Raw genomic sequence first — 16,497 nt, 5'->3', positions numbered from 1 at the left:
GGTTTCTCTGAAACCATCCTCTTCATCATTTCTTATAGCACAGTAGTAGTGGATCACTGTGAATACAGCAAAAAAAAATTATTTCTAGTTCCAAATTTTCTTTCTCCTCCCTCTGCCCATTGAGGAAAAAAGAAAAAGAAAATCCAGTACAAATATGTATAGTCAAGCCTGGTACATTTTCTGTATCTCATTGGAGGAGTTAGAGGAAGCTTCTTGGGGAGTTCACTGTACTTCTTCCTGCTACTCTACCATCTTGACACCATCTTGTCACCTTTTAGTTACCTTTCTCCACTGACAGCCTTGATACTCATTATGGATTGGTGACTATGCTGGAAGTATTCTCCTCTGTGCTGTAGCCCTGATGTTTCTATCACCCAATCTGATACTTGGTCCTTCAGAAGTAGCGAAGCAAAGCCTGGGATATGTCTTTATTCCCCTCCATATTTTGTCATATCCCTTCAGGTGGCAGTGAAAATGGTGAGGAAGAAGTGAGTGCCAAAAGTATTTCAAAGAAAACTTTTTTCATGGCAGGATTTCTTTTTAAAAAAAATTTTTTTTGTCTTAATGTCAAATAATTTCTGAATATACCCTAAACCACTTTCCTACCCAATGAGCCATGCCTTGTAACAAAGAATAAGTGGGGGTGGGGGAAGAAAAGCAGTTCAGTATAACCACTGAAGACCCAGTGGATCTGGTGGTATATACACTATTCTACACTCATGGTCTCTACCTGTGTAATTGTAGAGTGCAGGAGGTTCACAGAAGGCATCTTAACTAGAAAAGATCTCTTAATGATCATTTAATCCAACAGTTTACTTTCATTAAAATATAGGAGGGAAAGGAGGCCAGAAGTTAGAAGGCACTTGTTAAGAATAAATCAGTTAATTTCTTGGCTATTTGGGGGAAAGTAGCTATTCAAAATGTGCATATACCCCTACTTTTAAAAAATCATTACTTAATGTAAAAATTCTAAATTATACAATAGAAACATATATATAATTATTCTTACTAAAAGTTATCTTTACAAAACTTACAGAGCAGCTGTGTTACACAACAGATAGAATACTGCACCTGGAATCAGGGAGATTCATCTTCATGAGTTCACATTTGGCCTCTGCCACTTACTCTGTGTGTGATCCTGGACAAGTCACTTAGCACTGTTTGCCTCAGTTTCCTTGTCTGTAAAATGAACTGGAGAAGGAAATGGCAGATCACTTCAGTATCTTGTCAAGAAAACCCCAAATGGGGTCACAAAGAGTTGGGCACTACTGAGAATGACTGAATAACAATAAAGATTATATTTGGTTGTGACTGCTTTGATATGGTAGAAAATTTTTAAAAATATATTAGTTTATTTCGCAGAGAAGCTTGGGGGCAGAGTATGAGAGGGGGAAAGAAACAAAGTCATAATATTATTTAATGGAGAAATATGGGTTTCATTCATAAAAATATAATTTCCATGCTTTTATAGCTCATGTGTTGCATATTTGAAGTATACCTTTAAAGGGGAAAGTGCTAAATAGTTTGCTCTTGCAAAGGAAGAAAGAATATTAATTCCAGTTATTTTGATTTGTAGATCAGAGAGACAGTGATCAATGGCTTGGAAAACATGGGAGGTAAGATGATAAGAAACTCTTTAATAATTCAAGTATAAGTTCTTGCTCTGAAACAGTAGTTTTACAGGCATTCCTTTCTTTCTTTGTGCTATGTGCCATATTTTTGGTTTCTGGGAAATGTTACAGTAATATGAATGAAATATGAACTTATCTAACCTCTACCAAAGATTCAACTTAAGGGTATTTAAGAGGAACATCTCTCTTTAGTGTGTATCATTTTATGAGGTTCTTTCTTGAGTTCCTCATATAGTTTGTACACAGCTGATACATTTTATAGAATGAATGAGGAGTACTTTTCACAGATTGGGGAAAATATTCAATTAGTTCTCACGAAAATAGATTTTTTTTTTTGTCCCTACATGCATAGTTTTCAAAATTCTCTTGAACCCTTCTTTGGTAAATATATTGACATGTACCTAGCCAGCAGAACTTTATTCTAGAGTTGTGTTACTTAAAGTTTTTATTTTCTGAAATCTTTTATTTTCCATTAGAAAAAATGAATTATTTTTGCATTAAGAGAAATCCATATGGTCAGTATTGTAGAAACAACTACTCTTCAGAATACCACATTTACACAAAAGTCCTACGTCTTTTAAGTTGAGATGTTAGTTTCATTTACTCATCTTTATAATCATTGTTATTTATATTCTTTACAAGGGATTATTTCAAAATTTTTTTACTTATTTTCTCTCCTGAGCTTACAGTGAATGAATATAGTCAGTAACAGATGGACATTTTCAGTTCAGGTAGTAATGTTTAAATCATTTTTAGCTTGATCTGGACTAATTTGTGTGCTTCAAAATTGATATAATCATTTAGGACATCATTCAGAATTATAAAACTTCTTTTTGATATATGAATATATAATGTTATTTTGAGCTATTGAAACAATTATTTGTATAATTGGTGATATTACATAACTCACACTAATTCTTCAAGATAATTTATGTTTTTTTTTTTCAGTTGCCTTCCAATCCATGATGACAGGAGGCAATATTGGGAAGCAAATTGTTCATGTTTCTGAATAGAAATCTCTGTCCTTTCATTGGATTACACTTGAAGAAGAACATCAAGCAAATTTCAACTTTAACAAGAGAAATTACAAAGTTTCTTAATAGATTTATAAGATTAATTAAACTAACTTTTGTCTTATTTTATTTCATATTCTACAGCATTGGTGATAGCTTCTTAGAAGCTTTAATGATAATTATTTCTTACAGCTTTTAATATATACCCCATGTTCCTTTGGGAGCTAGCATTATGTATGATGATTGTATGGGATATTTTGAATCCACAGAAGATTTTATTACTACTTTTTAATATTCCAAATAAAATAATAATTGAGAAGTTACTTTGTACTAGAACTTTTTGGACTTCCTCAGGTAATTTTTGATTCATCACTAATTATTGACTTTCTGGTGGGAACAGAGTTCTTGCTATTTTATAACATTATCATTAAGGCTTCCTGAAAAAATCCACCTTGACTACATTCAGATTGTTCGGTTGTGTTTGTGTTAAAGAAGGTAAATAAACTCAAGTCTTTGAGTACTTTAAGAACTGTCTGATTGGAGCCTAAATAGAGACACTTTCCTTTTGAGCCTGATTATGTTTTGTAGCAGTGTCATCTCACTGAGTGTACTTTCCCTGGGCCGTTAAGAAATTAGAGGAGCCACTTGTGCTTATATTGTCATCAAACTCCACTTAATTGCTGGCTTATGGTGATTATCAATAGTAACAGTTTCTCTTTCCCTCCCAGTTTGATTTAATTTTTTTTTCTTTTGCTCATTTAAAGGGCCACTCCCTGACTGCTTCTTAAAGAGGTCTGTTCATTCAATGGGCAGTTACTTCCATCTAAGTGAGTACCTCAAAAGGACTAGCCTAAAAAGGCCGAGATCTCCCATTGAATCCTGGGTCATCTCCAGTCATCCTGATGAAAATCTGGTCACTGGATTCAGATGGCTCTGGAAGAGAAGTGAGGCTGGTGACCTGCACTGCCCTCCCTCACTCAAAACAAAGTCAAGTGCAAGTCATGTCATCATTTCTCTGATGGCATGGTCTTCTTTGGCAAGGATGGACAAACACAAGAGCCTGTGAGTAGCTGCAGCTGCCTGAATGGGGACCCAGCTAGCTAGGTAACTGAGCTCCTTCTCTCCTGTCTGTCTCCCTGTCCCTGTCCTTCTCTCCAAAGAAAGGTAAATTTAGATGGTCAGAGGATGCCCAGTTAAAGATCTTTTCCTTTCCTTTCCTTTCCTTTCCTTTCCTTTCCTTTCCTTTCCTTTCCTTTCCTTTCCTTTCCTTTCCTTTCCTTTCCTTTCCTTTCCTTTCCTGTCCTGTCCTGTCCTGTCCTGTCCTTTCCATTCCCTTCTTTTCCCAAAACCTTAAACCTACTGAATTGTGAAGCCCATTGATTGGACAACACTAGGGCCCTGACCAAGCTCCACTTACGGGCTGTTTTCTGGACCCTCCTGGCTTCATATTGATTGTCAATAGTAACTGTTGCTGTTGCTCTCCCAGCCTGATATAGTTCATCCCCTGACAACCTCTTAAACAGGCCTATTCACCGAATGGGCATTACCTACCCCTAAGAGAATACCAGAATAGAACTTGGTGTACAGGGGCCAAGGTCTCCCATTGCATTTTGGCCATTTCCAGTCATCCTGATGAATATCTGGTCACTGACTCAGATGGCTCCAGAGGAGAAGTGAGGCTGGTGACCTGCACAGCCCTCCCTCACTCAAAACAAAGTCAAGTGCGAGTCACATCATCATTTCTCTGATGGCATGGTCCTCTTTGGCAACAAAGGATGAACACAAAAATAACACTGTATTGTCATTGACAATACAGATAGCCTTTTAATTTGTAGAAAATATTAAACTGCATTGAAACATAAAATGAATGGGAAAGTGATGTTTACATTAATTTTAGACTCATATTTATGACACTAATTCCACTGCGCTATCTCCTTACCAATCACTTTGAGCTGAGGGGTTTTCAAAGTGTTTAAAATTAGAAAAAGTACAGAAATTATGGATACTTATTCTTTGGTTGCATTCTGGAACAAGGCATAGAGTTGCATCTGTGGACAACAGAGCTTATATTTTTAATGTATATTAAACTCAAGCTAAGGTATTGTAGTTTGGCTATAGATCACCCAGGAACTATCTTGTGCCTTCCTTAAAAACAAATGAAATGACAGGTATTAAGAATAAAGGGAAAACAGAAATATTTGTTTTCTTTCACCTTTCCACCATATATTGAAAAGAACTGAAAGGGCTTTTGGAAGGGGGCAGAATCTTCATAGCAAAGTCTTTAAAATGTAGCAAAGTGTAGCAAAGACACAAGTCTTTATGCAACACACTGTTAGGAATAAAATTTTCAAAGGAAAAACAAAGACTCCTGATGTAGATGAGGCAGGCTCATTTAACTTTTTTGGATCCTTGCAAGAAGTGGGTGTATTATAGCCTAGGCACCCATACACCTACAGAAGCGAGAGCAAGCCAATGTATCCCTTTCTGAAAGGTGAAGTCCCTCCATCAATTCCTCATTGGCTGAGTACTCTGAGGTGCACACCTTCCCAGTACAACTACTTCATGTTACCCCCCTTCATATGTTGCCCCTCCCTCCATGTACATTGCATGTGCATGTAAATGAGCTTTAGCTCCTCCCAGGGAGAAGTTAATATTCATGAAGTAATTAAGCATGCCTGCTTGAAGCCTAGCTGACCTACTTACCCAGTCCCAACCTCAGACCTCGTTAGAACTGGTTTCTGGTGCTTGGTTTCCTGTTTTTCCCCTTATTCTGAGAATTGTTTCTGCAAAGAGTTGTAAAAGAATAACCCTCTTTCCTTTGTCTGTGTGGAAACGTAACTTTTTTTATCTTTTACAACACACAAAAATCTGTGTCTAATCCATTTTTAATTTTTAAACACTGAAAATAGCTAATTAAAATAATTACAGGTACACAGGTGTGGCATTGTTATCCTAATTCTGCCTAGACTCTCTCCCTAGACTGCAGCTGCCTCATCCTATTCCTACTGACTCCAGCAGTTTGGGGTAGTCCTTCCAAAGGGATGGCCATGCTGTTACTACTTATCTTTAGGCTTCTAACATTTTCAAGTGAAAAAAAAAGCATGAATATTGAAAATGTAGCAGTGTACATATAAAACTGAGGCATATTCTCCCACCAATACATATAATGTCCTTGGGAGAAAGTGGTCACACAAAGAAAGCTACTAGTGAAGCACTGGAAGGAAACTCATGTACCCAGAGCAACTTACAACTCTGAAGAGTTTAAACTCTCTGTACTTCACCTGCTATCCAGGCCTACCTCCTCCTCTTCTGGGTCTCTCTACTCTCCTGCTGGATGCAGCCACTACCCTACAACTCTTAGGCAGCAAAAGCAGCATTAAGTTTTTCTTCTAAACAGGTGCATGACATGCTTTCAGTGAAATGGCAGCCCTAATTCTAGAGCCTTCAGCTTGCCATATTTGCTCCCTTATGCTGCTCTCAGGGCTCCATGCTAAAGAACAAGTCAGAGAAACCCAGCCAGCTCTTCATACAGCAGGATTCTGCCTTCTCCAATCAGCTCCCAGCAGCACCTTCAGATGCTGCTTGTCTTCTTTTAGCCAGAAGTGGCTGTTTTTATTTTCTCATGCTCCCTCTGCTGCTTTCAAATGCATCAGCAGGCAGTCCCTGCCCTGCTTCTGTTTCTCTTTCTATTATCAGTTTATCTCTTCAGGTAATTGAGAAAGTGACATTTGAATTATTCATCTTGAGCTGAGGGGTGTTCAAACTGTTTAAAATTAACAAAAGTTCAGGAATTGTAGATACTCATTGTTGGATTCCTTTTGGCAACAGGACACAGAATTGCAGGTATACTGGTATATTTTGGCTATTTAAGCTTTTTCTTTCTCTTGAAAACTGTCTTAATGATTTTTTTGTGCTTTGCTTTCTTGATTAGTAAATATTTGGTGTTTAAGAGTTGACTGTATCATTTTGACTACTTTGTATAAATGAGAATCAAAGCAAGTTGTAGAAGTGTATCCTCTTCCCCTCAGCAGAGCTACTGTTAGGATCCTAAAGATAAGCAGTAACAGTATGGCCATGGCCATGCCTTGGGAAGGATCACCCCAACTTGCTGGAGTGGGAGGGAATAGAATGAATGCACCAGTTCCAGTCTAGGGAGAAAGCCTAGAGAGAATTAGGGGACCAGTGTCACACCTGTGTACCTGCAATTATTTTCATTAACTCTTTTCAATTTTTTTCAATTTTAAATGGACTAGATACAGATTTATGTGTATGTTATATAAGTTCTTGGGTATCCCACCTTACTAGCATTTGTATAGGGCAATAGAGAAGGATGAAGAGGACTTCAAAGGAGAAAAAGTTAGAGTGCTCAGGTAACAAATCTGGTGTTAAGCCTTATAAAAATAAGCAGTAGAAGGAGGGGGCATCTCAGGACATGAGGAAGGGTTAGGGTCCACTTGATTAAAGGGGCCAGTTGAGCCCCCTCAGACTACTTTATTCCTTTCCCTATTGCACCTGGCCCACCCCAGGCCATTTACCATTCCTTAATCCCATTCAGATCTTTTCACTGTCCCTTTTTTGTATCAGTCACCCCTAATAAGTTGCAGATTCCCTAAGAATCTTGCTCCTATTGGCCTTAAAAGAAATCTTTCTGGAAGATAGTTTGAGTGCATGAATTCTTTCCAGCTGGATGACCCCCTGTACCCTGATATTTTTGAGTTCTCAGCAACCTCAGTTGCCAGATGAGCAGAGAGGGACAAAGGTCTCCTCTCTTGGCCCTGCAGGTCTCAGCTGCAGCAACATTGATGGTTGTCTCCCTGCCCCCTTTCTTCTGCTTTCACTTAGAGCAGTCTTGTTGTTTTTGTTTTGTTTTGTTTTTGGAGAGACCTTGGAGCCCTGAGCTGAGGGTAGGATCAGAGAGAGACAGCATAGTTACTGTATAGTAAAGTTAACTTTGGTGGTTTTTGGGAATTCGGATTCCTTTCACAATTCTTAACATAAAGTTGAATTTAATGAATGAGAAATTACATAAAGCTAGGACTGTCTGTGGGGCAGCTAGTTGGTGTAGTGGATAGAGCACTGTGCTTGGAATCAGGAAGACTCATCTTCATGAGTTCAAATCAGGCTTCAAACACTTACTAGTTTACCAGTGCATGAATTCTTTCCAGGTGGATGGCAACCTGTAACTTGGCAAGTTACTTAACTCTGGTTGCCTCAGTTTCCTTGTCTTTAAAATGAGCTGGAAAAGAAAATGGCAAACTACTCCAGTGTCTTTGCCAAGAAAACCCTAAATGGGATCATGAAGATTTGGACTCAGCTGAAAGTACTCAACAGCATTAACAAAGTACCGTCTTTCACCACCTAAGAACTAATCTCATTTCCCAATGGTGCTATAATGGGGAGGAGCTGAGATGACATTTATCCCATCTCCTTATGTGTAAATTGTTCCTCTAGTGTCCACAAAAGCAAACTGCAGATTGAATTTGGCACTCCATGAAGAATGGGACTATCTTTTTATAAATTGTATCCCCCCAGTACTTAGCATAGTGACTGGCATTATAGGTGCTTAATAAATGTTTATTGGATTGGAAGAACAGAAGAGACTAGAGACCCCAAAGACGCTTATGAAATCTTTCCTCTGTTCTTCTTCCACTGACTTTTGGTGGTGGTGGTGAGTCCAGGGGATGTCTGCCTGGAAAGAACTCATGGACTGAAACCTTCTTCTAGTCAGTGGGACGTAGCTAGATTCCTAGTGAATCTATACCTTGATGGAGGTGAGATTGATACTTACACACACACACACACACACACACACACACACACACACACACACACACACACACGCAGTGAGGAGATCTGGAAGGATGGAATTGAGGAGTGGTAAATAGTAGAAGGTGGCCCACATGTGACAGCTAAAGGAGGTGAGTGGTCTGGGGTGGGTGAAAAATCACAGTGAAAGATCTATTAAGTAGTCTGGCGTGGGTGAAGAGGACAGTAAAAGGACAGTAAAGTTGCCTAATTAAGTCCACCTAGTGGACTAGGGTGGGCCAGATGCCTTGTGTGACAGATCTGGGCTGCTGAAATGTATGAGAAAATTCAGAGACTGGGTTGCTTTCAAAGACATGGTCTTTCTGTTTCAGGGGTCCAAGTCCCATCACTCCATCAGTGGTGTTACACCATCTCTCAGAGAGGTAAGGCATTGGTCTCCACCTTTGAGGAGAGTTCCACCAATGGGCTTTGGGGCTTGGGTTGCATAAAAACTAAAGGCATCAATAAAGCTTACTTAAAAAACAAACCGGAAGCTTGTACATTTAGGTGTGTTTTCATTAAGTTGTGCATATTTAGTTTTTAGTGCTCTGAAGTTTGGAAATCGATTTGATTTTTAGTAGGAATGAAGCACAGACTGTTAGATGTACGAGAGAGCAAAGAGTTGTTTCTGTAGCATTAGTATCTGCTGAAGTTACTAAAACAAGTCAGATAAAGAGGCTAGCAGATTGCAGTTGGGCCCAAACAATCAAAAAACAATTAGTGGCTTTCAGAAACCACAAAGTTTTTGATAAAGATCAAATCTGAAACTAGCCTAAGCCAGTTGGGGATCAATGACTAGCAGAAAGCTTTTCTTCACCGAACTTTCTTAATAAACCTGTACTTGCAAATTGACTTCTCCACCCAGGGAGGAGAAATACCACAAAATTAGGCACAATTCTTGTGTTAGAAAAGGGGGAAAATATATCAAGAAGATATGTAATGGGCATGTACAGAAGATTGTGACCTGAAAGAGAATGGGACCAATCCATTCTCTGATGGGAGAATTTGTTCTGAATTAACAATATATATCTGATCTGGCTTCTGTATTCAACACTCCCTCCTCCTCAAGAGGAGTGGAGTCCACTTTTGACTAGAAAAGTTCAATTCCTCCAACTCTGTCTTAATAAATTGTCCCTGATACCTTTCATTGTCAAGTGTGATTCTAACATTAGAGATGAAAGGTAGGAGATTGAAATTGAAATTGTTGAAATTGAAATTGAAATTGAAGCCCAAATGGTAAAGTAACTTGTTTCATGTAAGTGACAGAGCCAGGACTTAAACTCAGTTATTTTGACTCTAAGTCCAGTGCTCTACTGTTTAAAATATACTAACCGTAGGATTTATAAGTTTGGCTATTAGTTATTTTATGGAATTAAAAAATTTTTTATCAGTACTCTCAGAAAAGCGTAGAAGGAAAAACAACTAGCTTGTCAGCAGATCTAGAACCAGGACTTAGTTTCATTTTTTGATTTAAGACATGTGTGATGACCTTGGGCTCTTCCCTTAAATCTCTTAGTGTCTATTTTCTCATCTGTGAAATGGGGGAGTTCATCTGGATGAACTTTAATAGCCTTTGTAGCTCTAACGCACTGATTTGTAGGAAACCGTACCCACAAACCTCTGAACTGCGTCTGGAACTGAGACCTGAGGTTCGTCTCTGCTTTAAATACTTCACAGCGGTGCGGTCACGGACGCGTCATTTAATCTCCGTCTGATTCCTCACCTGTAAAGTGTGTATCCAACTATCTGACTTTGCTCCTTCACGGTTCTTGTGGAAAAATCAAAAACGATACAAAAAAAGAAGGTATCATGTGAAGCACTTTATGAACGTCAGGAATTACTGAGTGTCGTACAACTGACGCAGCTGAAACCTCAGGCTGGGTCACCCCCAATAAAATGGGGGCCCCGGGAGGAGTATCTCCGGTACTTAACAGATAATGATGCCAAGAACGCTGTACTTGGGGTACTTGACTTCTGTTCAAATTCCGCCCGGTCACGTACTGGCTGGGATGCTAAGTCAGTCATTTAAGCTCAGGCAGCCTCAGTTTCCTCATCTATAACCTCGGTGCCCAAGACGTGCCAGACTCCAAGGCGCTGTGTTTTGAGTACAGACGTAGTGAATGGGTAGGAGAGACTAGATCTGGTGACTGATTGGATGGAGAGGGTTAGAGCCCGCCCCCGCCACCCCGCCTCCAACCAATGAGCCAGCGCCTTTGAAGGGTGTCCACCACGCCCTCATCCCTGGCTCCTCCCCTGCGTGGCGTGATGATGTCCGCTTGTGGCGGGGGGGGGGGGGGGGGGGGGGGGGAAGGGTGTAACTTCCTGTCTTGCGCTCCAACTGCTTCCGGCAGTAGGCTGAAGCCCCTTTTCTGTAGGGGCACAGGGACCTTTGATTGCTGGCCCCTCAGGACCTGTAGGTGAGAGCAGGAATTGCCTGTGACCCGTCTAGGTCCGTACCGGGTGACAGCCCCCCTGCCGTGCAGCTCCAGGTCCCCGAATGGAACGTGAGAAGGGAGAGGGACGCTGCCCCCCAAGACTCCTTTCCCGGGGGTCTGCCCCTCGCTGCGGGGGCCTGTTGTGGGAGCGCCCAGTAGCCCTGAGATGTCCGAGGTCTCCAGAGAGGTTTATCTCCACTGATCACCTCTGGAAGGAGATCACAAAATGAAAACTCAGAGGACTATTGTGGTTAAATTCCAGAGTTCCCAGATCAAGGAGAAAGTGTTGCAGGCAGCAGAAAGAAACATTGTAGCACCACAATCAGGATACACAGTATTTATCAGGCTGCACCTTAAGGGATCTGAGGACTTGGAGTGTGATATTCTGGAGGTCAGAGGAGCTGGGATTAAAACCAAGAGTGACTTAACCAACGAAACTGAATGTAATCAATGAGGGGAAAAATTTGGCATTCAATAACATAGAGGAATTTAACGTATTCTGGAGAAAAAATGAGAGCTGAATTGAAAACTTGACTTTCAAATACAAGACTCAAGCATGAAAAGGTAAACAGGAAAGAGAAATCATAGGCGATTTAGTAAAATTTAACTGTGTACATTCCTACATAGAAAGATGATATTTGTTAACTCCTAAGACCATTCTCAGTATTAGGGTAGTTGGAGGATTTATACATACAGAGAGAGACAAGACATAGGGTGAGTTTAATATGAAGGGATGATATCTAAAAAGTAAAATTAAGGGGTAAGAGGAGTGTTCTGGGAAAAGTAGGATGGGGTAAATTATCTCACACAAAAGAGGCAAAAAAGCTTTTACAGTTGAGGGAGACAAGGAGGAATGTGAGAGGAAATGAGTGAACCTTACTGTCATCATATTTGGCTTAAGGAGGAAAAAACGTAAGTCACTCATTTGGGTGTGGCAGTCTATCTTACCCTGCAGGAAAGGAGATGGGAATCTTTTAAGGAGGAGGTGGGGGGAAGGTGATAGAAGGGAGGGCAGATTGGGATGGACTGGGTCAAAGGAGAGAATAGAATAAATGGAGGGGCAGGGTACTGATTAGCATGGAGGGAAATAAAGTTAGTCTTTCACAACATGGCTGTTATGGAAGTGTTTTTGCATTTATAACATATCGAATTGCTTGCCTCCTCAATGAGGATAGGTGGGGAGAAAGAAAGGGAGAGAATTTGCAATTCACAGTTTTAAAAATGAATGTTAAAATTGTTTTTACATGCAACTGGGAAATAAGATACAGAGGCCATGGGGTATAGAAATCTATCTTGCCCTATAAGAAAATTGAGGAGAAGAGGGTGAGGGTAGAGAGATAGAAAGGAGGGCAGATTGGGGGAAGGGGTAATCAGAATGCATGACATCTTGGGATGGGGGAGGGGAGAGATAGGGAGAAAATTTGGAATTCAAAATCTTGTGGAAGTGAATGTTAAAAACTAAAATAAATAAATTTAAAGAGTCATTTACCACTTTACAGGAATGCCAACTTGAAGAAAAAATGAGTAGTTAAAAATGACTCCATCATGAACTGATGTTGTATGGGCCAGACTACCAGAATCCCATGAAGGACTGTCCCATTGCAAAGATACAACTCTATTTCTTTGATCTGTTAATAAATCTCATTAGAAGTTTGCCTCATCAAGAAAATAATTTCTCCAATGTGGGGAGAATTTCCACGAGTGTCTGAAGAAGGAGATGTTGCTGAGGAAGTTCTCTAGGAGATCCTAGAACTTGAGTTAAGCCCTTTGCTTCCAGCCATAGAGCCTATCCTTGGAGCAGAGGAAAACATTCACAGACCAGTCAGTCTGCTTCTAAAGTCTAGGGAGGGTATGCTGGAAAAGTTTTCAGAGAAATTGAAGAATCTCACTGCAATGCTGACAGAGCTTGAGGAAGAATGTTCTGATTATCCTGGGGAAATGGCCAGCAGAAGCAGCAATAGCTTAGGCTGCAGCTTGGATGTAACCTTCTCAGGCTTCCATCATTTGGTCACTGCCTTTTTACAGGCCTCTGAGGATGTTGGGGCAGTGCTACCACAGAGCCCACTGTGTCATCCCTGAGGCCCATTATTCCAGCCTGTGTACCAGACTGACCCTCTGTGACCAGGACTAAAGTCATTGATAGTTCCAAGAAGATAGTGGAGACATGGGAGAGGCAAGAATTAGAAATACTGTTGGAGTAGGAGCATTTGCTGGATGACTTTGTTACCAAAAATGGAAGAGCTGAGACTGAAATACGGATTTTCAAAGGGACTCTTAAGGGAATGCAGTAAGAAGGATGGCAGAAGCTAAGTGGCTATCACAGAGTTCTTTGGGACTTGGCTGCTACTTCTGGATTGGAAGGAGATGGTAAAGGTTTTAGGCATGAGGCAAGTTTTACACGTTATCATTAAGAAATGAAAAGCAGGTGTAGTTGACTCTAGGAAATTTTCCAGAATAACAAACGACTAGTGTTGAAAAAACTGGTATTTCAGTAAGCAGTTGTTAAAACCAGTTGCTTTGAGAGTGTCATCATTCTTCCAGTCACCCAGATTCACAACCTAAGAGTCACTCTCTTAGCTCATGCCTCACATCCAATCAGTTGCCAGATTGACTCTATCTCCACAATATTTTTTGTATCTATCCTCTTTTATCTGCTTGATTCACAGTTGCCCTAGTTTTTCAAGACCTCATCACCTTAACTATTAAGATAGTCTTCTAATCCTTTTCTGTCTACTCAGTCTTCCACTCAGCTACCAGACTGATAGTCTACTGGACTAAACTTGAGTCACTTTGAACATTGGACTCAAGCATTTAGGTCCCTTCCCAGTCTGGCTCCAGAATATATTTCCTAGCTGATTATACCTCATTCCCTTTCATACCTACTAGTCTCCATCCAGACTAGCTTTTGTTTGGTTTGTGCATGTTACTTTCCATTTTCTCTGTACAGGCCTTTGACCTGGCTATCTCCCATGTCTGCAATGCCATCCCCCTGCCCCCGCCCCGAACCCCACCTCACCCCCACCTGTTGAAAGCCCTACCCTTTTGCAAAGCTTCTCTCAAGTGTCACTTTCTTCAGGCATGCTTTTCTCATTCTCCTAGTTGATAAAACTGTAATAATTTGTATTTTTATATACGTTTATGTTTCCTAATATATGAACATCTTGTATGTCAGCTTCCTATACATAAAGGATTATTTTATTTCTGTTTTTGTATCTATGGAGCCTATCACAGTATCTGGCACTAGGTGGCTGGGTAACAAGTGCATCTTGATTTATTGATTTGTCTCCCTGATAGCTTTCTGATGGTGGATAGTGTAGGCACAGTGATGTAACATTTACTTGTCTCCTATTTTTGGTTTTTCTATCACATCTTGTCTCCCTAGTTAGATGGTATGGAACTCTAAGGCACATTGTCTTTTCCTTGTATATCCCACATGTGCATACCACATACAGTACCTACCCCAGAAATGAATATACAAAACTATTCACAGTCATGTTTGCTATCCCAAAAACTGTTCAGACTCCTGTAGACAATACAGTATTACTTAGAATACTATCTGCAATGACATAAATATCACCAGCTTAGAATTAATTTGATACACTGATGGAGTAAAACAATGCAGGGGATTGTCTTTGCAGAGAAAGAATATTGTCATGTAACTTGCCATATTTTGCTGTCTTTTGTTACCCAGATCATCACAAATGTGTTTTTGAAAAGAAATGACTTCTTAAGGAGGGTAAACTACACTATTCTTATCTGTTTAGCATTACAAGCCTATTATACATCACCATCTTCCCTCACCCATCCTGTACCTTGTTTTCCAGTCTCATAGAATCGACATAATTTGCTAGACAGAGTTTAAACCCTACATCTGATTTTGCTTTTGTGACCCTGAGCCTCATCTAAAGTCCCTGAGCTTTAGGTGAATTTAGAATTCTTTAATGATTGGTTGCAATCAGCAGAGGTGGAAGGACTTCCCACACCCAAGAAATTAGACATTATATGTGTGTGTATGTGTGTGTGTATATACATATGTATACATGTATGTGTATATACACACACATATATGCAAATGTATATACATATTTTTATACATAAACCCAATCTAACATTCCATAAGTTCCCTTATCTGTTTTATATGGGTACATACCTATACTAATACAGTATATACATTCCTTTTGCGCTTTAGTTTCATAAAAAGCTCTAGCCAAAAATTATAATTTCCCTCTTGAAACTAGTGTTTATACCTTAACCCTGAAGAAACTAAGTGACTCATTGGATCTACCACAGCCCTGGAGTCAGGAGGACTCGTCTTCCTGAGTTCAAATTTGGTCTAGCTGTGTGACCCTGAGCAAGTCATTTTGCCCTGTTTGTCTCAGTTTTATCATCTGTAAAATGAGCTGGAGAAGCAAATGGGAAACCACTCTGCTATCTTTCCCAAGAAAACCCCAAATAGGGTCACAGAGAGTTGTACACAACTAAACAATTCTTAACTGATTGACTCGAATGGAAGCCTCTGGCCTTGAATTTACACTGTATTGGGGAAAACATGTACTTAGAAAATTAAATTTAAAAGTATATACAAAATAATATCCAAGAGGACACTAACAGCTCAGAATAAGGGAGAGACTGTGTAATAACCAGAGAAAAGCCCTGGCTTTGGTGTGGTAACTTCCAGGGTTCAAATGATGGTTAATTTCTCCTGGCCTTACTCACCTTTACAGTGTTGGGGAGTTCCTCAACTCAGAGGTCCTAAAATCCTTCTGGAGAGTAATTCCTTCACCTTGATCTATTTGATTGGAGGTCAGTAAATTATAAGAGGCAAGGCTTGACATTTAAAAGCATAATTAGCATCAGTTGATGGGCATTTGCCTAGTGCTTACCAATTTCAGTAGGACTAAAGGACATGTATACATACAAATCTATATGTAAGAACATTAATTCTATACATAGATATATGGTTTTATATAGCCTTAGGGTAACAGGAGGCAAAAGGATTAGGGTTAGGTTCCAACTTGTTAACCTTGTCCAAGTTGAGGTTAATTCTGGTGGGGATATTTTCTTTAGTTGATCCCATCAGAATATCCAGGTGGGACTTGAGGACTGCTTCAGAACATGATTGAATCAGTGGGTTTATCTTGTACTGAATAAAATAATTGTTGTTCAGTCATGTCCCCCTCCTCTTAACCCTGTTTGCAGATTTCTTGGCAAAATTACTAGAGTGGTTTCCTTCTCCAGCTCTTTTTATAGGTGAGGAAGGACATTTCCATGTTCTGGCAATGGAGGGTAAAGAATGAGACCCAAGAGCTGAAATAGAAAGCCTTTGGGCCAAGGCAACAGGTGAAAAGAAGGGGTGAAGGGGGGAAGTGGGAGAACAGAGAAACTGAAAGACAAGGGAAGATTGAGGACGACTAGTATAAGCATCTCAAGGTAAAGGATGGAGGAGAATGCTACCAATTGTACCCTTCCTATTGATAGATTGAGGGAAATTCCAAGAAAAGAGCTGCTCTTTCCCTACTTTCTTCTCCTGGTATGTGTCTGTTAACAAATGGTATTACAATTGGCTATTTCTTTATCTAAGTGTTTCAGGAACCTGGATTTTGCCTTAATCAC

The 16,497-nt window shown here is 39.9% G+C and overlaps 1 protein-coding gene and 2 long non-coding RNA genes across 4 annotated transcripts in view; all 3 read left to right on the top strand.

Annotated features, from left to right (window-relative positions):
- PTGR2 (prostaglandin reductase 2) overlaps positions 1–2,967 on the top strand; it is a 62,038-nt gene extending 59,071 nt beyond the window's left edge. For both annotated transcript variants that reach the window (XM_072629166.1, XM_072629167.1), the window contains 2 exons: positions 1,577–1,616; positions 2,580–2,967. In XM_072629166.1, the coding sequence (XP_072485267.1) occupies positions 1,577–1,616; positions 2,580–2,644 (105 nt within the window). In that variant the 3' untranslated portion in view covers positions 2,645–2,967. The remainder of the gene's footprint in view (positions 1–1,576; positions 1,617–2,579) is intronic.
- A 656-nt stretch (positions 2,968–3,623) lies between these two features.
- LOC140517702 (uncharacterized) lies at positions 3,624–10,131 on the top strand. The gene is made up of 3 exons (XR_011971734.1): positions 3,624–3,706; positions 8,782–8,832; positions 10,050–10,131. It is a non-coding gene; the product is annotated as an uncharacterized lncRNA (long non-coding RNA).
- Positions 10,132–10,775: 644 nt separating this feature from the next.
- Positions 10,776–14,086, top strand: LOC140517700 (uncharacterized). The gene is made up of 2 exons (XR_011971733.1): positions 10,776–11,448; positions 12,384–14,086. It is a non-coding gene; the product is annotated as an uncharacterized lncRNA (long non-coding RNA).
- The last annotated feature ends 2,411 nt before the right edge of the window (positions 14,087–16,497 follow it).

Source organism: Notamacropus eugenii, chromosome 1 (assembly GCF_028372415.1).
Source record: "Notamacropus eugenii isolate mMacEug1 chromosome 1, mMacEug1.pri_v2, whole genome shotgun sequence".
NCBI classification, from domain to species: Eukaryota; Metazoa; Chordata; class Mammalia; order Diprotodontia; family Macropodidae; genus Notamacropus; species Notamacropus eugenii.
The sequence above is the reverse complement of the archived record's forward strand: the minus strand, read 5'-3'. Positions and strand labels throughout refer to the sequence as shown.